Source organism: Cinclus cinclus, chromosome 15 (genome assembly GCF_963662255.1).
Source record: "Cinclus cinclus chromosome 15, bCinCin1.1, whole genome shotgun sequence".
NCBI classification, from domain to species: Eukaryota; Metazoa; Chordata; class Aves; order Passeriformes; family Cinclidae; genus Cinclus; species Cinclus cinclus.
This window is the reverse complement of record NC_085060.1, coordinates 15,614,253-15,637,750: the sequence shown is the minus strand read 5'-3', so window position 1 is coordinate 15,637,750 and position 23,498 is coordinate 15,614,253. Positions and strand designations below refer to the sequence as shown.

Sequence of the window (23,498 nt, the reverse complement as noted above, 5' to 3'; positions counted from 1 at the left end):
TTTTTCTGTACAATTTGATTACATTTTATTGGAAAAAAATAAAGGATGTATGTAGTACTTCTAGATCTGTCTTCTTTTGAAACAGTTTTCCACCTTTTAAGAAAATTACAATAGCTTCCACGAAAAGTTCAGACTGAAAAAAGCAAATTAAAAACCCCAAGCAGTAAAGCACAAAACAACAAAACAGCAAAGAATTGCACTGACATGTGAAATGTGTTAAAAATTCTTCTTTGAATCAGTCATTTAGCCATACAAAGATAATGATGATGATTATGATGACAATAATTATAATCAACTAAAATTTAAATGCATCCATTTTCTTCCATGCAAATACCAATTATATTTCTTTTCTTTAAAATGAATGTGACCATTTTAAGTAGTTATTCTTGCAAATCTTCCTAATAATCTGCCTCAACATTGAGAACAGCACAGCGTTCTTCTGAAGTGTGGAGGGGAGAATTCTGTCTCTTCTGGCTTAATGGAAGGGTCGAAATGAGGGTCTTTATATAGAATTAATATTCCCAGTGTGAGGAGCTACAGCCTATTCCTTTATTTACTCCATCACACAGAGGAAGTGCTGCTCCTTAGGTGCCAAGGAGGTACAGAGGGGAGGGCACATTGTGCTCCCATTAGTTCTGCTCTCTGCTTCTGAGCCATTTCAGGCACAGAGCTGAAGTAAAAGATAATGGCTCGAAGTCTCCTTGCTCCCCTCAGAGATTCTGTGGTGCAGAATGCCTGAGAGAGGTAGTTAGAGTTCTGGGAATAACTGCTGTGCTCCTGGAGAAATTACCTTATCAAAGAGCTGTCCTGGGAGTGCTGCCTGGATCTGGGATCTGCTAAGCCAACACCTTACCCCCAAAAAGATGATGCTAAGACTAAACAAACAAACAAACAAACAACTTTCTAATGAGTACTGTGCATTATGATTTATTGCATTAATACCTAAAATTCTCATTCAGACTACAGGATTTGACCTTTTATTTCCATTTTATATATTATCACTCTTAGAACACACAGCCTGGAAAAAACCCTGTTACCAAAGCAATGGGGTTGAAATTCAGGTTACAGATATCGTCCCCCAAAAACACATTAAAATGCAAACATCTTATAAAAACATTAAATACTTCAATATAGTTAGCCCACATAGTGCTTAGAGCAGGAGCATTCTTTTCCTAGACATATAGTAATTAAAGTTTAATAAGTGCAATGTGGATGTCTCCTCCAGAAGAAAAGGCAGCATTTAAATGAAGTGTACTATGTTTGGATTAATGAAAAATGGATGTTAAATCCTGAGTGTTCATCCTGAATTCTCAAAAGCATCACACATACACATAGTCTGGCACCAATTCACAACTTCTGAAACAAAGACAAGAGCTATTCTCATTTCTGTGAGCAAGCTGCGTACATTCTCATTTCAAATGCCTTAAAGATTTCAGTGCACCACTATTGCTACTCTCCGGCTTTAAAATCCTAAAGAGAGTATTTGAAACACAAAGCTTGCTGGAACTGTAATGTTGGGAAGGAAATACTCAGTAAGGAGGCCTTTGCTGTATATGAGTTTAGTAAATTCACTGATTAAAGAGGTGATTACACATACTCCTGGTTTATAAACTGTTAACTTTTTCTTTAGCCACAGCCCTTTCACAACTTAAATCTGTCCCCAAATCACCCTGCAGCTGCTGACAGATATTTTCATGTATGCCCTTTCAGAGGAAACAGAGGAAGAGGGTCTGGCAGCCCCTCCCTGGCTGGGTGTACCCTCAGATAATGTTAAATTTCCACCACTGCAACAGCAAAGCCCAAATTAAATCTCTGCTCTTACACAGAGCTGCAAGTGGACCTCTGACAGACCCAGCACTGGAACTGAGGCAAATCAGCCTCCCACAGAGATTTTCTCAAAGTAGGAACAGTGTTTGCTTCCATAATTTCAAACGCAGTTGTTGTATGAATTTGATTTTTAGCAGTGCTATCACCAACAGCCTGATTTACCTGAAATCCAGTCCTTGGCTGTTACTCACTCCTAACTTTCAGATTCTCTTGGCTACAGTTTGCTGTTGGAGTCCTTGGTGACACGTGTGTCTTCACAAGAATCCCAGCTGGCAAAAACTCATTTCAGCTGAGGCCTTTATAGTCTTTTGTTTATGGTTTCTCTGGTGAAGTCTAGGCAAAAATACTGCATATGAGACACATCAATTCCTTTACTTTATGGACTACTTTAAACCCTTTTAATTATATGATAATATTTATGGGGAGTTTCCTAAGGGACTTTTATCAGTTTCAGAACTTAAAGTCTTGGTTTATCCTCTCTTTTCATTTCAGCTGGGTGCCAGTTATGATTTTCAAGACTGGAGAATGCTGCTGTTTAAAAAATACTCAATAATCTCGAACTTGTTATTCTTGTCAAATAGGGAAATGCAAAATTTCAATCTGTGGCTGGCCAATTTTGTTTCATTCGCTGTTTCATCCATCTCCCAGACTAAAACCTGTTTTTTTCAGTATTTGTATGGGCACATTTTTAAATATATATATATATAAAGTGAAATTAAACAACTGCTCCTATACATTTCACCTTCAGCTGTAATTATGGTTTGTTAATCAAACAGAAAAGACTGTTGAGGCTGAACTTTGCATGGCAAAACTTGTGCTGATTGTAATGAAGTAGGAATATGCACTAAAGGCTGAAGGATCTGTATTCATAAACTGGCAACGAGACAAAAGAGATGAATAAAAGAATTGCAATATATAAAAGAATGGGAATATTTCCAGAGAAAAGAGATTTATTTCTTACATAAGCTACAGTCTCCAGATGTGCTGGAAAAGGTACAGTTTTCCTAAACTCAGAGAACACAAGTCTGAGAACCTTACTATGCAATAAAATTGCTTTGAGTAATATTGCAAATGAAGTAAAGCAGTAACCGAATGTCATTAGACACACCTGTCCATCTTTACTTAATCCTCCTTAAATCTTAATAAATTGTAATCCTAATGAATCTTCATTCATTACACAATTTCATACAGCAGTTTTATATGCTCAGGCCATTTCTTTTTTTCTGGTGCTTGCTCACACTTTCTGAAGTATCAGAATTGACCAAGAGTTTTAGATGCTGGAATAGACAAGTAGTGGAACTGCCAGGACAGAAAGCATTAAACTCTGCTTTGTGGCATCCTGGATTTTGAACCAGCCTGAATCTTTGGGCTGCTGCAAAGACTTTCTCCTTCTTCCTGGACACCTGTAGCTTTAGGAAACCCATAAAACTTACAGGTAATCTTTCATGTAGCTGTAGTGGAATTTTATTTCTCTACTCTGCTAGTTAACTGGGCAGAGCAGCCTTGTCAAAACTGTGATCCTGGGATTTTTTCTCCTTGGTGCTCACTTTGTACAAGATAACTTTGATTGCCATGAAAGAACTTTTGCAGATTGTGACTAAAGATTGAAAAAGTAAACTCTTTGCCTTGCATGGTTACAGAAGTCAAGTGACACGTAATTCTCTTTCCAGTCTCTAAGCAATCCCACAATTTACACACATCTTAGTAATCAAAAGGGCAACTTCAAATTGAGTTTCAGCACTGCTTAGGTAGAGAATGTGGCTTTAATTATTCAGAGTTTTTAAAATATATTCAGGTCACTGATCTACCAAGGCCTGTATCACAAGAATATTCCTACCATCCATGGGAAATGAGTGTCTGCATCCGAGTGAGGATTCGCAGCATAGGGTTTAATGCCCTAACATCACACAAGTTACATGGGCACGATTGAGGCTGACCACTGCAAGCTGTGACGGGAAGACAAACTCAGATAATGGTAAAAGAGAGGAAGTTGGAATAAAGGTTGTCTGAGAGTTTAGAATAAATTTGGACACAAATAATTTTTTCCCAAACACGCCTGACTGTGGCGAGGCTGTTCCTGTGGCTAATGAACAATCAGGGTGGTGCACGCGTGAGTGGGAGCCAGTGGTGGAACTGCAACACTGCAGAGGAGAAGCAGGCACAGCTGCAGCACCACACAAACACTGCCTCCTGCCTGAGCTGATGAGCCGCTCCGTCGGGATAAACCTGTTCTTCTCTGGAGGTTTCAAGCAGCTAATGGGCCCGATCCTGCTGCTGATCCTTATTTGAACTGGTACTCAAGGAGAATTAAATTCTGTATCCATTGAGGGAACAGTAGAATGAATAATGAGATTTCACACATGGAATCACTGCAGGATAAAGAGACTACATAACTCAGGGAAATTAAAATTCATCAGTTAATATGAAGCATTTGCTGTTTGTTTTTGGAGGAAGAAGCATTTGATCAAGTGGTAGGAGACTAGATCTTGATATAACTAGAAACTCCATCATTCTAATGCTTGATTCTTCCTAATTTTCTTTTGGACTTCAGTGTTCCTACCTGGGAAAATAAAAACACTTCCAGACCTTACGAGATTTTGCTCAGATTACTGTACTTCTGAAAAGCATTTTGATAGATTTAGATATTAACTACATAAACTTAAAAGTAACAAGAGTAGTTCTATGGACATGTAAAAATCACAAATAAAAGTCCTGAAGTAAAACACCATGTTTTTATGAGAGATCTTTTGGTTGAGATCAAAGTTGGAAAAGTTGCTCACAGAAAAAGTATTTATAACTGCTAAAAGTGGGTTCTTTAAATTATCTTTGTGTGCCTTTTTGAACTGCTACTGCTAAAAATTCTGTATAAATCATCTGCAATTTGTAGGATTACATATGTACGAATTACTTCATAAAACATAGGGAAAAATGTATTTAATCTAAATGTTTAAAAAAATTACATTCAGTTTTTCAGTATGCATTTTGGAATGCATTTTGAAAATCCTAATTGATGAGACCTAGTTTAACAAAATATAGGGAAATTCAGTAATCAGGGCACAGGATGTGCAATTTAATTACATTGGTGTGCATTTCTATTTGTTTCTAATGTAGAGGATCTATTGGTAAAATGAATGCCCATTTTGTGGTCTGTTATGCAGAAAATGTTTAATCCAGTGTTTGATTTACTCTGTTAAATCTTCTTTATTGAATGTGCTTATTCATCCATGCAGAATTGGGTATGCTGCTTTCTGTTAATATGACATTGCAATTAAATAGCTAAAGAGAAAAACATGGCAAGATATTTTCTCAAGGTACATGAAATTCTCATAAAAATTATTCATACTTACATATTTCACTCCTACATTTGCTGATACTAAAACTGCAAACTACAGAAAAATATTTTGGTGTTGTGTGGGACTGACAAACCTTGCAGTTAGAGATCCTGAATAATCATTTTTGTCAAATAAAAAGTACTAAGGAGGATTTCTGGTCCAGTGGATAATGACTGTCATCATGAAATAGGATTGCACTGATTGCATCTTATGAATGAAGCTAACAGGAGCTCACAGCACCAAACAACAGCATTTTGTGGTGAGATAAATACTTAACCACTTGAGAAACAGTAAGACATTGACAGTGAAATAGCTCTGCTCCAATGCAGTCCTAGAATTATATTAAACAGTAACAAAAGGATTTCATAATGATGTTAGACTTTCCTGAGTGTGCCTTCCCTCAGCAGGAAAAGGATGTGCAAGGGGAATTTGTCTTATCTCATCTAACCAATGCTTTTTGTTCCTCAGCACACAACATTTAGGTCAGGGATGATCCAGCACTAGGAGAATTCTGCAGCTGTATTTCTTTTACATGTTAAAAAGTAGAAATGACAGCTCTGTCCATGGAATTGCATGGGAGCTGCACAATGGAAGTTTTAATCAAAATCTCTGTGGGACAGTTGGAAACATAAACATAAGGAACATAAGACTTGATCTTACTCCGTTTCTATCTGAATTCTTAATTCCTAATTTTCTCTGTAATGTGTTTATCAGTGCATTGAAGTGCTGACGTTTAAATCTCTTATTTTTTTGTTCTTGCATGGTTGGATGTTTCCTGCAAGACTGTTTTCTGTGCTGCACTCTGCTCCAGCATGTCTGGCAGTACCACAGGGGTAACCTGGCCTCTGGTTTCCATTAGTCACTTTTTACTATTTTCACTATTATTTTGCTATGTGAACAAGGAGCTTGTAATAAGGTGTTAACAGGCTGCTAGCTGGTTTATTGTTATTATTGATTCAAGGTGCTAAGACTTTAATATAATCATACACAATGAATAATATTAAGAGATTAGTTTAAAGCCATATAAGCCATTAAATGTAAAATAAAAACTTTCCAGAAATTTCCAGCATATTCTGGCACAGGTGTTCTGTGCTGTGTTATTTTGCCTACATTGCTGTATCTGGCTTTTTCAAATCTGTGGGTTTAGTCCTGCTGTTCTTACATTCAGACTGGTGATACGGGAGAGGCGACTCTGAAGCAGGAGATGTTGGACTTTATCCCTGATTCCACCTTCTTTTCTTTGGAAGGTTAAGGAAGAAGCTGAGCAAGACTAAAGTGTGGCTTTGGGCTTCAGAGGGAAAGAAAGAGTTAATTAATGAGTTGAAAAAAATAGAAAGGGTTTTGCATGCAGAGAATGTAGTACAGTCAAACATCTATCTGCCAATTAATGAAAAAGGACATAAAATTAATGACTGATAAACTTTCTAACTAACACTAATAACTTTATTTTTGTATCTGTTCAACGTGCTGGCTTAAGTAAAAAAGATATTGCAATTGGGGGTAAGGGAACTTTTTAAAAATAATGATGAAAATATTTTCTTTGATATATTAATATGGAGCAGTGAGCAACAAGATTGAAAAAACAATTTGTTTTGGAAGCACTGAATATGCAGGGGAAATAACAGAAGTGAAATTTGTTGTTTCTGAGAAAATCCAAGAAACCTCAGTGGAGTTCACAGAATTAGAAGATGGTTTGTGTTGGAAGGACCTTAAAGCTCATCCAGTGCCTCCCCTGCCATGGCAGGGACACCTCCCACTGACCCAGGCTGCTCCAAGCCCCAGTTTCCAACCTGGTCTCGGACACTTCCAGGGATCCAGGGACAGCCAGCCAAAGCTGCTCTGGGCACCCTGGGCCAGGGCCTGCCCACCCTCCCAGGGAAGATTTTAGTAATTTCTTCCTCAAATCGACCAGCGAGTCATACAAAAACACGCGTGCTTGCACTGAAGCGATTTGCGTTCGGCTCAGTAGGTGGAACGCCATATAACCGTAGTTAAGCTCAGCGATAGATGTAGGTGCTTGTAGAGCTATGTACGTTCCCTGCTGCATCCCGCAGCACTGCCGCGTGCCTGGTCAGGGCTGGTTCTGTGGACGAGCAGGACAGCAGAGGGTGAGGGCTGAGGCCCGAGGGCCGGCAGGCGGCAAGGAACGGACCCGAGACACGGCCGGGCTGTCCCCGAGCCCCTCGGGCGTGGCCGCTCCCTCCCTGAGCTCTCCTTCCCCTCAGGCGGGGCTCCAGCTCCCCGCCATGGCGCTCCTGTCCCTCAGGCGGGGCTCCAGCTCCCTGCCATGGCGCTCCTGTCCCTCAGGCGGGGCTCAGCTCCCCGCCATAGCGCTCCTGTCACTCAGGCGGGGCTGTCCCTCTCTTCCCCGAGCTCTCCTGTCCCTCAGGCGGGGCTCCAGCTCCCTGCCATAGCGCTGCTGTCCCTCAGGCGGGGCTGTCCCTCCCTCCCCGAGCGCTCCTGTCCCTCAGCCAAGCCCGTCCCTCGGTCTGTTTGTCCGTCCGTCCGTCCCGCCGGAACCCCCGCAGCCGCTCCCGCCCTTTCCGCCGGCGGCGCGCGCGTGACGGCGCCTCCCAAGATGGCGGACAACCTGCCCACAGAGTTCGATGTGGTGGTGGTGGGCACCGGTACGGGACGGGAACGGGGGGCAGCGCCGGCCCTGGAAGGGGCCCAAGCTCGAAGGGGCGGCGGGAGGACGCGGGTCCCCGGCTGAGGGGCGGCAGCAGCGTCTGGGGAGGGCGGGCAGGGTGTGCGAGTGACTGCTGAGGTACCTGCGGGGACATTCCCCCGGCGTCCCGGGCGCTCACAGCCCGCTGCAGGGGCTGCTGCTCGCACTGAAATGGCCACGTTTACTTAGAAATGCTGTTGTCACGGCCGGCTCTGAGAGGGATTTGCCGGGACCCCGGCCCTGTGACAGCCACAAACCTCCTGTCCCCACGCCGAGATCGGGGGCTGCTTTGGTGCCTCGGGGAGCCCTGTCTGCCTGACTCTGCCTCCCTTGCCAGCCCTTACTCCCGAACTACCATCCTGCTGGGCAGGTTGGTTTTTTGTGCAAGGAAAAGAGCTCTGAAGAGCTCAACTTCTATCTTGTTGCAGTATATGTGCTATGGGCTGATAATATATTTTCTGTGATATCCTGCAGTACAAGTAGTATTAAATCTTCAAAGTAATTTTTCTAATCTCCGTGCCCGCTTTATAAATAACACAAAACTTTTTTAGTCTTTCTCCTTAAAGCACATTTCTCTATGAATGATTGCATATACCAGACACCTATTTCTAATCTTTCTGCATCCTGTACAAGTTCATCCTGTTCAGATGAATAATGATGGAGACCTGGAGTGTCTCACTGTAACTTACCTCGATGTAACTACAAGACAAATTTTTAAATACTCGTCAGAACTAAAATTCTTGGTACTTGTGCATCAAAATAATCTTGAAGCATTGGAATAGATTTCTGTTTGTAGAACCCAGTGACAGCGACCTGGTTCAGACTGGTCTTGATAAGCTCCCCACCTTAAATTCAGCATTGAGCTCTAGTCTTAAAATGCATCACTGTTTATAGGTCCCAGATTCACAGTCAGATTTTGTTTGCCTTTGTAAAGAGCTCAGGGTGTTGTTTGGAGCAGCACTAATGGGAAGGCACTTCTCAATGTTACTGTTTTCCATGTGAAATTAGTAACTCTGTTTTTGGAGTTCACTGATCAGTCAAATCATGTCCATGGGATTTAAGATTTCTCACAACTTGGAATAGAATGAATGAGTTTCTTAAAGAAATTGCTGATTTCAGTGTTCAGCAGAGAAAAGCAGTCCGCAATACAGTGTATGTATAATTGTTTAAAAGATTCCTGATATATATCTGGAGTTTTTGAGTAATTATAAAACCATACTGCCCCCATTGTTTTGACCAAAACTGCTAAAAATGCAAAATTTTAAGTTATTGAGCAAATTAAGATAACTCTTCTGTGTCTTAACCCTTTTCTGTGTAGTATGTAGTTATGAATCTGACATTTTCCTATGTGCTCAGATTTGAGAACATTTTCAGTGTGTGAGAACATTGGTTAATAATGAGAAGCTGAAGTATTAAACTGTAAGGGTGAAATATTAAACGCTGTGTAACTTCTGTGATTTTTGGGGATGATCCATTTTTTTCTGCCATGAGGTAATTAGTGTTAATGCAGAAACTCAGAGGTTTAGGAAAATTACTTTAATGTTAAGCTCTTTGCTATTATAGACATGAAGGGAACAAGGACTACCTGTGCCAGAGAGAGCAGGTCATGTGCAGCCATCAAACCAAATCTTCCCTGCTCTGGAGTGTGGTGTGATATTGGAGCTTTGATGTTGCAGGAGGGAAATTCTCTGAGCTAAAATTCTCTGAAATATTCCTGTATTTGAGGGTGTTGAGTTATATTCAAGGATGCCTTTTTGCCCACCTGTAGAAAGCACTGCTATAACTGATTCCTGGATTCTCAAAATTCTGTGCTTTAGAGTTGTTTTGTCTGTGCATTCCTTTTTACTAAGAACATACTGAGGGTTTTTTCAATCTGTATTAAATTTCTCAGTATGGAAGATTGTTCAGAGTAGAACTTTCACCTGTCTTTGGGAAGTGATTCCTAAGGGAATATTTTAGCCTCATCTTCAGTTCTCTGAATTCTAATGCTGTCACCATTGCTGAGTGCACCTATGAACTGCTAATTGTCATACCATAATAACTAGAATGTTTGTGGTTAATGGTATTTTTAATGCATAGTAGTAATTGTATTAATTTCTGCATGTGTGGCCTTTTCCTGGTGCACCTATTAAATTTAATAATTAGACTGAGTGGTAGCATAATATTTGAATTTGTTTTTATTTCAGGCTCATTTAATTGTTTCCCTGTAGTAAGCTTAGTGTAAATAGAACCTCAACTAAATTTTAGTCATCAGTGCTTCAGTTTATGTCTAGGTTCAATTAATTCATCAATATTGCTATAGGAAAAGGAAAATTCCTTTTAGAAGAAATTCCTTTTCCTTAACTCAGATATTTTTTCACATGAGCAAGTTTAGGGTAAGGTGGATGTTAGTACAGAAATATTCATCCTGGTGGTACAGCAGCTGAAGTTTCACTACCATCATGGATTCTCCATCCACAGTTCTAAAGAAAACTGGATTATCTCATTACATGAAACTGGTGCATATCTTGAAGTATTTCGAGACTGAAAGCTGTTATGACGTTGTTGCTTTGCTCCACTTCCTGTTTTGTTGCAGCCTTGAAGTCACTCTCCCCTCCCTGTCTCCTCCAGTTTCTCATATCTTTGCTTTCCTGCTTTTTGAACACAGTGCTGTGCTTGAGTTATCCATCAGCCAGGTAGGAGTGGGTTTGTTAGATGGTTCTTGGCCAAAGCAGGTATTACCCAGGATCATCAGTCCTCAGAGCAGGTCTGCTCTTTGGAAAGGGCTCTTTTCTGTGAAGTCATTTTTATTGGTGTGAAAGCAGAGCTAGGGATCAGTGGGGATCTTTTGTCTTCAGGCAGTTGTCAAATAGGAGAATTCATGGGCAACAACATTCAGCAGTGTTGAGTTTAGGGCAGAAACCCCTGTAAAAGTGTCAGGATTTGCAACTTTGTGGCTGTTCAGAGTGGTGTGGATACAGGTGCAGGGTCATGTTTACCTTGGAATTTCTTCAGTGAATTGTATTCAGTCTTGACTTGTCTCTGGCACTCCCCAAGACCTGTGTTAGCTACTGGGAAAGTTGTAAAGGATATGGCTCTTTGAAAGGTGTTGTATTCACAGTTTGTCTGCCAGTTATTCTATTTTTTTTTTTAAAAAGGAGTTATTCTTTATAAAAGCAGTCACAGTAAATATTCTAGTTCTATGCAATTTTCTTTCCGTTCTGGTTTTCAGTGGTTATAAATAACACATGAAATGACTTTCAAGGTAGAAAGCAGGAATCCATTTTGAAATATTCTATAAAATAAAGAGTGATTTATGGTTTCATATGATTTTGGCTGAAAGCACTCGGGCTTTGCCAGGTCATCAAAGTCCTGTCAGGAGAATCTATTATTTATTGTTCGATATGCTGGGAGTGGTGTAAGTACTTTATGTTTATCTTATGTAAGTGTAGTGTGTTAGGAAAAATCACTTCCAGATACTAACACAGTTTTGAAAATACACCTTACAAAACTAACCCAAATATTACAGATGTGAATTTTAAAGTAAGCACTGAAGATTGGTATAAAAAACCCAATAATTTCTAGTAGTTTTATTGTTGCAAGATATTTTTAGACTGTGATGAAAATATTTTCTAATACGTCTTTTGGGCTGGTATTTTGGTTACATTATCTTATGTAACTGCACAGTCTTCAGTTTATATCTGCAGCTATTCAGAGTTGATGAAAGCTCAATGGAAAATCAGCTGAAGATGGATATTTCTTGACGTCAGTGGTAATTGTGGACTAACACAGTGATACTGACTTGTAATGTTGATGTCTGGAAGGAGGAGATAGAGCCACGTTTTTATAATCATTTGTGGATAAGTCATTGCCTGTCCATTTAAATGTCAGACAAAATGAACACTGACTCACAGTCCTGTCCCATGTCCTCTCTCTGTGTCCCCCTTTCATTTTTTCAATATCCTCCACACGTAAATGTACCTTTATCTTCTTTACTGATTTTTTTTTTAACCTGACTAAAAAGGAGGACTTGTGTTCTGGCCTTCCAGTCTGGATTTTGGGGTGTAGCAGAGGTGCTGTGATAACTGCCTGGGAGGTTTAGCCTCCCACTGGTACCTCAGGCAGCTTTCTTTCCCAGATCCTGTGCCATGTCCCTGGCTGGTCCTGTGGGAAAACTCATTGTGCTGTGAACCCTTTGTTGTCCTTCTCAGCCTGTTTGTGTTCTGCAGCTTTTCCAGATTATATTGCTGATCTTACAGAATCAGAGCCTGTAGGACTCCTGTGACTCTACTGTGAAAAATTAAGAGTAGGTCATCTGCATATCAAGGTGAAAAACTCCTTTAGAAAAAGGCTTAGTAAGGTACTTTGAAATTCCAGTGTGAATGAGGAGCACTGGAACACCAGGTTTGTGTACCCCAGTGGGAAATGTGGTTCCACTGTCTGGAGAGAGCCAGAGAGCTGCAGGTTCAGTCCTGCAGGAGCTGCTCTCTGGGGCTCTGTCAGAGCACCCTGTGACAGCCCCTGCTGTACCTGGGAACTACCCGGAGCTGCTAATGCAGGAGGAGAAACTCCCTGAATATCCTCTTGGGAAGTGTTTACAAATGTGTAAGGAGCAAGGAGAGCAAGCTCTTTATCCATGGGGAAGCAGAAGAGGAAGTGAAAGTATTAGAAGACTCGAGTGAAAATAAAACTTAGTATGTGTGTTGCTATACAGATCTTTTAATTCAAGTGTTTTGCTTTGTCTGCTGCTACTGCTTTAAACCCAAGATCAGACTCAGAGCTGTAGTATGTGCTAAAGAACACTGCTGGTGTGAGTATGGTTTCTAGAAAGAAGTTAAATCTTTATTTCAAGCCTAAGTGCTTGGGTTCCTTTTCTAAATAATGTTCATTTGCACCAACTGTGAGATTGAATGGCTTTCATTGCCAAGTTCCTCTGATGAGACACAGATAACTGCATGCATTTACAGTGTAGGAGAAGAAACTTTTTACTTGTGACTTCTTTCTTGACCAGTAACATGTTTTGATGTTTCTTAGTGGGTTGGCATTTTTATGCTATACTCTGTAAGGCAGAAGTATTTTCTGATACTGCTATGCAATACTAAATACTAGATACTAAAAATAAATTTAAAAAAATAGAAAAAATTTAAAAATAAATACTAAAATGAATCCATTTTAATAATCTTTAACTTAAAGTATTATATACAAGAAGTATTTTAATTTGCAATTAAATTCTGAAATGCTTTTAAAATTTCACAGATACCAAAAACACACCATGAGTATTTTGTAGTGAGCTCCTCCAGAGTCAGCTGCTCTTACAAGTTCAGATGCAAACAAAATGTATTGCAGCTGGTCAACTGTCTGACTCTAGAAGATTGTTTTGAAATTGTCTATGTTCCAGCTTTTTTATATATTTCCCTTCAACGTTTTATATTATGAAAAAGCCACTTGTGATTTATTTAGTAGATAGAGTGGAGCAAATTAAACATTTAAGCCTTTTCAAGATGGATCTTGTGTAATTCAGTAAAAACTTATCATCTGGATGACTGCAAAACAGTTTTCAGTGAACAGCTCAGGAACCAAGATGCTCCCACAAATATGAAGCTGTTTAGTTTAGAAATTGCTCGGGGCAGTGACTGCATCCTTTTCAGGGCATTGCAAGAGGCAGTGCAGCACTAGAGCAGCAAGTACAGCTGGAGATCCAATGTGTAAGCCTAAAATTAATTTTTGATCACACAGTGGTGAATATGTTTTTATTATTTTGTAAGACTTCAGAAATTAATTGGCTTTTAAAACTGAAGGGAAAAAAAGTTTTCCACCTTAGCGATTATCTCAAACTTTGATGTTGTTGTATTGGAACTAAAACTAGAATTGTTTTTTTGATAACTAAATCATGTGTGGCTAGTTCCTATTTTTTTTCTTTTTATTTCTAAAACACTATTCTTGAAAATAAGAGTATGGCTGATTTTGTTTCATAGGGAAGCTCCAAAAATTCATGTAATGAAGATTATTTTGGTCAGAGGTTACTGGAAACAAGCAGATGCAGACTTCAAGGTCGGCTTGCAGCAGCCACCTCTTTGAGATTTATTGACATGAATCTGCCTGTTATGTGTCCAAGAAGGCTGGGGTGGGGACAGTGCTCAGGCAGTGGCAGTACAGGGACTGTGCAGTTAAACCTCACTGTTCATCAGTCCGTCCTGAGCCTGCTGCTTGTGCTGCCCGTGCACCTTCCTTCTGTGTGTGCACCTTCCTTCTGTGTGTGCACCCTCCTCCTGCCCGGCACCCTCCTTCTGTGTGGGCACCCTCCTCCTGCCCGGCACCCTCCTTCTGTGTGTGCACCCTCCTCCTGCCCGGCACCCTCCTTCTGTGTGTGCACCCTCCTCCTGCCCGGCACCCTCCTTCTGTGTGTGCACCCTCCTCCTGCCCGGCACCCTCCTTCTGTGTGGGCACCCTCCTCCTGCCCGGCACCCTCCTTCTGTGTGTGCACCCTCCTCCTGCCCGGCACCCTCCTTCTGTGTGGGCACCCTCCTCCTGCCCGGCACCCTCCTTCTGTGTGTGCACCCTCCTCCTGCCCAGCACCCTCTTTCTGTGTGTGCACCCTCCTCCGGCCCGGCACCCTCCTTCTGTGTGGGCACCCTCCTCCTGCCCGGCACCCTCCTCCTGCCCGTGCACCCTCTTTCTGTGTGTGCACCCTCCTCCGGCCCGGCACCCTCCTCCTGCCCGTGCACCCTCCTTCTGTGTGTGCACCCTCCTCCTGTCCGTGCACCCTCCTTCTGTGTGTGCACCCTCCTCCTGTCCGTGCACCCTCCTTCTGTGTGGGCACCCTCCTCCTGCCCGGCACTCTCCTTCTGTGTGTGCACCCTCCTCCTGTCCGTGCACCCTCCTTCTGTGTGTGCACCCTCCTCCTGTCCGTGCACCCTCCTTCTGTGTGGGCACCCTCCTCCTGCCCGGCACTCTCCTTCTGTGTGTGCACCCTCCTCCTGTCCGTGCACCCTCCTTCTGTGTGGGCACCCTCCTCCTGTCCGTGCACCCTCCTCCTCCACGTGCACTCTCCTCCTGCCTGCAGCTGCTTCCCAGGCAGCCCTGGAGTCCCTCCCAGAACAGAAACATTGGGACAAACCTCATTTTCTTCTGTGTGCTGAAGTGGCTGTTCCACCATGTTGGTTTAATTAGAGATAATTATTGTAGTAATTCAGTTGGTTTGCTACTTTGTTGGAAGCTAAATGCAGCAGGACCAGTGTCCATTGAGCTTTGTCCCTGCAGCAGAACTAGGAATACTCCCAAGTTGGTTCACTTTGACTTTGACTCTGCAGAGTGTTCCAGTGAGGCAGAGAATGCATTGCTTGCTGGATGGGTGGGTGCTAAATTCCACCTATGAAATTCTACCTGGAAGAACATGTTAGCAATCCAGACATCACTAATGAGTAAAATTACTATTTTTATTTTAATTCTCCTAAAGCTGGGATGTGTTGCCACTCTTACCACTGGGTGTGTGAGGGGCCACGGTGTCTTAGAAGCACAGGGTTGGTGAAGAAAATTGATGCCAGCTTTCAAAAGTGAGGAAGCTAATTCAGGGAACAATTTCATCCAAGGTTAATGGAAGAACAGACCTCCAACACAGTATCAATTGGATCAAGCTTCAAGCAATCAGTTATGCCCTGGTAGCTATAACTCGGCCTAGGTCAGCCAGGCAGCACTGGTGATGTTTTACAACACTTTCTCAGTGGCTTTTATCAATAAGGAAGGAGAAACAAGTTTCTCAATTCCATTTCTAGAGTAATACTCTCTGTTCCCCAATGAGGGAAAGAAAAGCTTTTTGGGAACTCCAAAGAAAGAGTAGTTGTAGATTCTGTTCCAGCTAGTTTATAGAGGGAGTGAAATGAGCCATATATATATAAGCATGGGGGGACAGCTGAGTGTGGAGCTCTCACATAATGACTGTGTGCAGCCAGGGTGTCGTGTCATTCCTGAAGTGTGTGCTGCACTTACGTATTTTCTCTTTGGTCACAGTGGTTTGTGTTTTGAGCTCTTGCTTCCAAAAATTCAACTCAGAAGACTTTTGGCCTTTCTAGGCTGTGAAACAAGCATCCCAGGAAGTGGTGCAACTGTTCATCCCTCCTCCTGCCCCTGGAGGTTAATTCTATGTTAAACCTTCACTTGCTGTGGAAGGTCAGCAGTGCAAAACTATTTTCACTTTTTCTGTTTTATCAGTTCAGAAAAGGATTTTTTTAAAATCCATCAGAAAAAATAATCATTAAAACCAGAAAATTGTCAGGGAAGTTGTTCCTATTTTCCTGGAAGATTTGTCATGCCTGTCTTAAACTTCCTTCTTTGTACTGATGCAAACATTTGTACTTTTGGACATCACCATGGAACTGCTCTTCCAAAAACTGACCATTTATTTTATTTGTAAGGAGGTAAGGAGGGGCAGATGATAAGGGCAGAGGTTGCACTTCTTTATTTTGATGTTTGTGTTGGTCTTTGCTGCTTTGAGGAGTTGGTGAAACCGTGGTCTGGTGTGCCCAGCTCCCAGGGGATGTCTTCTAGACTGCAAGGTTGTATTTGTTGGTGAAGGCCTGGAATTCTGCTGGAGATGTTTGTCATGGAGTGGGCCAGAGTAGATGGTGCCTTTCCACAGCTGCTTTTTCCCCTTCCAGTTCTGTCTCTGCAGTTGCACCAGTGCAGCTGCTTCTGGTGCTGCTGGAAATCAGCCAAACACTGCTTTCACTTCCTTTAATCTCATCCCTTAATTGAATACATGGCCTAAGTGTCTCCTAATACTAGTCCCTTGAATTTTATTTGCTGTTCCTGAATTACTTGCTTAAACAGCCAGCAGATCATTGAAGAAGAGATTGAGAGAAGTTAGTGCCACAGAGCTTAGCTGGTGAGCTGCCCAGCTTTTCTGAATGTGCTCCAGAATCCAAGGCATTTAACTGGGCATTTGGAATCTGGTGAGTGGGAGCAGACATTACAGAACAGCCCTATTTATTTATTGAACTCCAGTGGGATCCTGTGCCATTCCAAGCGTGTATTGCTTGTAGAGATATCACAGCCTTTTGGTGTGTTTTTTTGCTTTATATTTTTTCCTAAATGTAGTGAAAACATACTGATTTGTTCGAGTGTAATTGAATAATGTGGGAGATTTTGATAGGGATGCCACTCTAAGGACAATCACAGTCTTTTTGTTCACTTTGAAGTGACCAAAAATACACAGAAATGCCCTCAGGTAATGCCTGTCTGCATTATCAAGGACGTGGTTACAGAGCACCCCACTAAGCTTTGGTATCATTGTGCTGGCAATTACTCAGTCTGGTGATGATGGCAGGGTATGGAGAAATTATGCTGGTGCCAAGCTTTAACTCAGTGGTGTTTGCAAGTCATATGTGCCATACAGTTATTGAAAAAAATAAAAATCTAGTTGCATATAAGAGGGTCAGCAAAATGTTGAAGAGCACAAAATAGTGTTCATTATTTTAGTAGGATGAGACTTTTGAAAATTTCAGTGACTCATATTGTAAAATTTCTTTTGTTTGTTTGTCTGCTTCTGACCGAGTTACCATTGCTACCATTATTACAATTTTTAATATATCATGGTATGCTAAGTTCTGAAAACTGCACATGTCATTTCAGGTTTGCCCGAGTCCATTATTGCAGCAGCGTGTGCCAGGAGTGGCCAGAGAGTTCTTCATGTGGATTCGTAAGTGACTCCAGCAATTTCCTTTTTGAGAGCTGAACTGACTGGAAGGGTTTCTGTGTCTCTGTCAGTGTGGGCTGCAGGAGTCCTTTCTCTTCATCTGGCACCAAGCAAAGTTATATTTCTGTCTCTGCCTTATTTTGGGGGTGTTATTTCCATCAATAGAGCTGGCAGTTTTTGGAAGCTAGCTCAGGCATTTGGAACATTGGTGCTGTGGTGAAGGATGCTGTGATGGCTCCTTCTTTGCTACAGGCAGGAATGGCTACAACAGGTTTAGTGCCCTTGATTCTCATTCCTGACAGTAATTGTCCCATTCTCTTTAGTGACAATGGCTTGTGTTATTTCAGGGTTTTTTTGTTTTCATTGGTTATCAAAGTCTGTAATGGTATTGGCTACTGGAACTTTGGTTTCTGTCACCCATGCTGGTTTTTAGCTGTGATGAATATCACCTTTTAACTATGTAAGTTGTTCCCTTCAGTAATGCTCAGAATTATGAATTCAAATTTTTCTCATTGTATAAGGAAATGAGATTTGGAGTTCCTGAAATAGCTGTGTTAGATGTGCTACTTTGATTAATCTGTTGTTCCCTACAAAGGCCCAAGTTAAGTCAGGCACCACCAGGTATTGCAAACATATATGCATAAAGTCTTTGTTTATAGTTTACTTGCTCTCATTACCTTGTGTACCTTATTTCATTACTTTTAATCTCCAGCCATGTTTGCATTTATCATAATATATTGCATAGGTGATTATGGGAGATAGTTTTGAAGTGGCCTATTATAAAATACTGAGTTCTGAGTTTGATTTATACACACTGTCCAAGCATTGCCATCAGCAGTAGCTAATCTTATTCAAAATAGTCACTTCACTGCAGTGTTGCCATAAATTGCTGTAGACTGATTTTAAACTGAAGTTAGCTTCTGCCAACTAGTAATTGAAGGAGCTCTATTTCTCTGTGCCAGCTATCTGTCTCAATAAACATAAAATCTGTGGTTCTTCTCAGAGAGCTACAGTTACCGTAGATATTAATGAGCTAGCTGTTGACATGTGGAATTTCAAGGATATTTGTTAAATGATTTAGAAAAGTAATTTGCAATTTAAAATGTGGAGATTGGCACTTAGTTTAAATTTGAAGCTGCTGGAGAAAGGTGGATCAAGACTAGAAGTGGATTACTTGGAAGTGAATATGCTTCCTGTACTAATTGTGCAGATGCAAAGGACTTACTCCTAACCACTTGCTCAAGTTTCTGCTTTTGGTCCTTTGTTTATTTGCCTCTTTTAATTCTGTATCTGTAGTTCTGCACAAGTTTTGTTACTGAGGATGGAGCAGTTAGGGGTGAGGTATGATAGCTACATTTTGGTTTTGATATTCAGCATCTAGAATACAGCATTTGTAAGCCACAGTTTTATTGTCTGCATCCTTCCTCATTGGCTTATTTATCTTTCCACATAGAATTTTAATTCAAAGGCAAAGGAGGGTCAAGATGCAGAATTTTAACTTCTCTTCTGAGAGAAGTAGAGCAAACTGGGCATGTCATGCTTCTTGACACCTGTTACCTTTTTATTTTTTGACTATACTTTGCCTGTAGAGCACCTGAGTGTTCCTTGTGTCCAGAATTCTTCTATTTGAGCATCCAAAAGTGTGCTGGGCCTTGCTCCTCTACCTCCCCAGTCCAAGATTCCTACTTTTGCAGTTTGTTCCACTTCCTGCTAGACAATTTGTCTCAGTTTTTTTTTTTTTCCCCCCCAGAACTTGTAAAATACATGTTAGAATAGGCCCTGTGTTTTCATACAGCCCTCTTTTGGATCTTTAACTGCTGTGAAGTGAGGGAGCTGTGGGAGTATAGCAGCCAGAGAGCAAAACAGGTGCTTCCCTAAACAGGTCAATTTCTTCCAAGAAAAATAAAGAATGTATTTAATTTCAGTAAGGAAAGCTAGGCAAAAATTGTTAATTCTGGTATCTCTTGAGCTTTTTTGAAAAGGTCCTTTTTCTGTTTATTTTGGTTTAGGATACAATCTCACAACAAAGGTCTTGGAGAGTAAAATGTGGTCTCAGCTGGGCCATGGTTTCTGATTCCCTTCAGTCATGTTCATATCCCAGGATATAATGGGATGTAACACAAGTGACTACCACCATCACCCACCCTTTTGTTGGGCTGAAGGATCTCAGGAGCTCTTTGGGTTAAACCCCTCCTCTTGAAAGACAGGCAGCTCCTAAACCCCATCACTGGGCCACAATGGGAATCTTTCATCCATTTGCCTGTGTGCTAATAGGTAGCACAGGAAACTTTGTGGGTTTGAAACATGAGTCATTTTGTGTTCAGATCCTTAAAATCGATGTGGCAGTAACTTCCTGTGCAAAAGACAGCTGCTCTGATGGGTCAGGACTTCTTTCTGGAAGATCAGATGCAGGACAGACACATTGAGGCAGCTCTTGGGGGAAATTGTGAGGCATCAGCAGCTTCTGTCCAGCCAGCAGCAGCTTTGAGTGTCACCGTGGGGGCTGTGCCTTGGCCCTGGGAAGGGACAGTGCCCAAACCAGTGCTGGCCAACAAATGCTTTTGCTGGTCTTACATTTTAACTGTGAATCTCCTGCTTTCTGGGGTGTCCAGTTTCTCAAAGTGCAGTCTGTCTGCAGAAGGACACATTAGATATTTCCTTGGTTCAGATGCAGATTGTTAATCGGTCAAAAACAATTTGTGATTTCAATGTTCTGGATTGAAATTTGCCAGTTATTTTGGAAATGGTTTTGGTAACTGAAGAAAAAAGCAAAAAGCTAACATTGGAGAAGAGATGAGGTTTTTGTGGAGGTAAAATTGCACTTTAGCTACATTTCCAAGAGTTTGCAAAACTTTTTTCTGCTGTTAGCTCTGAGCTGCAGGTTAGAGATTTGAAAAATGTGAAGGAAAAGGACCAGTGTTGTAATTCAGGTGAAACCCAGGTAACACTTGAGCAAATATCATTTAAGAAATAATGTATGGTAGGGAGGGAAAAGATCTGTGCTCTAACTTGGTAGAAACAGTATTTTCCACCTCTGCTGTTACACCTTCAAAATGCTTCCTGTTCTTAGTTAAGGAATAATTGGATTATAACCCTAAAAAGGGGAGAGAATATCCATCTTTGTAGTTTGCTAATATAGCAAGAGAAGAGCAGAGCTTAGGCTTTGAGATTTTGAGACAATATTTTAGCTTTAATTGGACTTTGATCTTGACCATTACTTAAAGGAATTCCTCAGTTCATCTTCAGGGCAATTATAACAAAAATTTTTGGATACAAAGGAGTCCTAATTGTAAAACCATTAGTCAGCTCTTCTAGAATTCCTCTTCAACACTTGCTATAAACTTTGCTCATTAAGTCAGTAATCATGTCTGCTCTGTCTTCCTTCTGTAGTGTTTTCAGATGAGAAAATTAAGCAATCCTGATTCATCATGTAGTGCAGGGAAACTAATTAAAATTCCAGGATTAAAAAAAATCTGGAAGTTGCTACTTGAGGAGCAGATGAATATTTGAGGTGGCACTACACAGTTTGGGAAGGGTGCTCAGACACCAGAGGAAAGGAGGGACAGCTGTGGTTCATTTTCCTTTGGTTAAGGACTGTGCCAGCTCCTCAGAATGGATGGAGCTCCACAGCAGGGTCCTGCAGCGCTTTGTTGAACACGCTGGGTTGCCTCACACAACACTGGGTAAAACAAATAATTTCACAGGAAAACCAAACTGATGAACAGAGGAATATTCACATGAAAGGTGTCTGACAGCTCACAAATAAACTTTTGTAACTTCCTGTGACAAGAATGTTAATTTCTCTTACTGAAATTTCTAACTTTAAATATGCATAACTTTATATTGATGTAGATTCAAGAAAACTACTCATAATTTTAGGCAGGTGTTTTCTGGGATTTCTGTGATCATGGTATTGCTTGCTCCAACAGATACATACTGCATTCCATACTCAAGAAACTTGCAACCAGAGCAGCACATTTCCTTAAAAATAAATCTTCATGGCCATGTTTTTTTGGAAATCCCAGAAATGACAGATAATGCATGGATATTGAACGTCTTATTCCGCAGAATCTGAAGAAACATGAAAAAATTACCCTGCACCATTAACAGTTTAAACAAAGCTGGAAGTTATCATCACATGCCACTGTCAGTTCTTTCACAGATTGAAATCTCACAGAATTGGGCATTTCAAAGATTTAGTCCTCATTGCTTTGTGTTCTACAGAGATACCAACCAGCAGTAGTTCTGGAGCTCACCGTGTCAGTCACAGGAAGAAAGGATGAACTCCTGTTACAGAGGATTGGAATTCCTGCTTGGAAACCATCTGCAGATGGAGCTGTGCTGCTCAGTCCCCCCAGTTCAGGGCCTGGAGCACCACAATCCCTTGTTGGAACCACCTTTATTCAGTGAATGCTGGATTTTGTTGTCTTTCCAAAAGATGTCCTATTTATGTTCTTCACTATTGCCTTGCAGGAGCTGAAAGACTTTTTTAGGTCAGTTTGTAGTCAGGAGCAATTAGGCCCTGCTCAGCAGACATCTGTCCTTCATATGCTAAGTAAGCACCGTGGTCCAGAGCAGCAGCCTCTGGTGCTGGAGCAGGGCTGACACTCTTAATGAAGTCTTTGTCAGTGCAGATAAGCCCTGTCAAAAGCATCCCATCGTAAATCTAGTCAGGAGAATCTAACCTGAATTTAGCTTTTCACTGTTATCACCATGATCTCTACAATTGAAAAGTGGAGGAGGTTATGATAAGAGTGATTTAACAGCCTTCACATTATTCTTTAAAATGCAGACCCTATCTTCCTCCCAACTTTTTTTTTTAAATTTTATTTTTATTTCTTTTTTCAGTGTATGTAAAACATTAGCTATCTGTTCAAGAGGGTATTTTTGGAATCTTTGAGGCTTCTGAAGTGCCAGGACACATTGCCTGTACTGGCACTTACAGCCTGTTACTGTATTCAGTAACACACAGAGTTAAATCCTGAAATAACTTTCATTTTGCAAGTACTGGTGACTTTTTAAAATGTAATTGCTCTGTTATTTTTCTTCTCAGAGTTGTTAAGTATTTCAGATGTTCTGTGCATGACAACAAAAGGCAACTAATCCAACAGTTGTTTAGGGACATACTGGTAGAGAAATTTTGAAAAGAGAGAGCAGAGACTTTCTTTGATTAAAAGCAGAACTATTAATTTTCTGTGATTTAAAAGCAGCAAATAATCTTTTTCAAGCAAGAAGGTGGTAAATACAAATGGGAAGTGCTCAGGGAGAGATGATCACTGTACAAATCAGTTCCTTTGGCTCCACCTGCAGTACATGCAGTTCAATAAGTGTTTTACCAGAGCAACTTCACAGTTTGTAATAGGCATAATACGTTGTGTAAGCAGTAGATAAACAATAAACTGCACTTCCTGTATTGGACATGATGGATAAGAGAGCCAGTCTTGGCCAAAAAAGCAGTATTCTCTCCATTTTCCTTTTCTTCACAGCATCCCATCTGTTGTTCTCAGCATTATCCATTTGCCCTCCCAGTAATTTGATTTTGGACTATAGTGTGTTTGGTCAGAGATGCATACAAGGAGGAAAATAGAAATTCTGCATTTCATTAAGAGTTGCGAAATACTGACTTTTTTATCTATTCTGCATCTGAAAAATCGTACAATGTAAAATGTTTTGAATATATCAGACTTGGGTTTTTTTTCTTTAAATCTGGGAAAGCTGCTTTACCTGTCCAACAGGTTTTCCTTTTGTTTTTTTCTTTACAGGAGAAATTACTATGGTGGAAACTGGGCCAGTTTTAGTTTTTCAGGATTATTGTCCTGGATTAAAGAAAATCAGGTAAAAATTTCCCAAATTGCTTCTTTTAGACCTGTTTAACATTGAATCTCTGTTGTTTGCATGATTTATTACAAGACAGATTACCTCCCTGCTTTTGCTCTTTGGTAATTTGACAGATCAAAGAGGTTTGTCGTTCCCAGCTTTACTGGCTGAGCTTCACCCATCT

At 40.9% G+C, this 23,498-nt stretch overlaps 1 protein-coding gene across 1 annotated transcript in view; it reads left to right on the top strand.

Moving 5' to 3' along the window:
* Positions 1–7,737: 7,737 nt before the first annotated feature.
* CHM (CHM Rab escort protein) overlaps positions 7,738–23,498 on the top strand; it is a 51,620-nt gene continuing 35,859 nt past the window's right edge. Inside the window, exons 1-3 of the mRNA XM_062503005.1 lie at positions 7,738–7,786; positions 17,434–17,500; positions 23,260–23,332. Coding sequence (XP_062358989.1) covers positions 7,738–7,786; positions 17,434–17,500; positions 23,260–23,332 — 189 coding nt within the window. The remainder of the gene's footprint in view (positions 7,787–17,433; positions 17,501–23,259; positions 23,333–23,498) is intronic.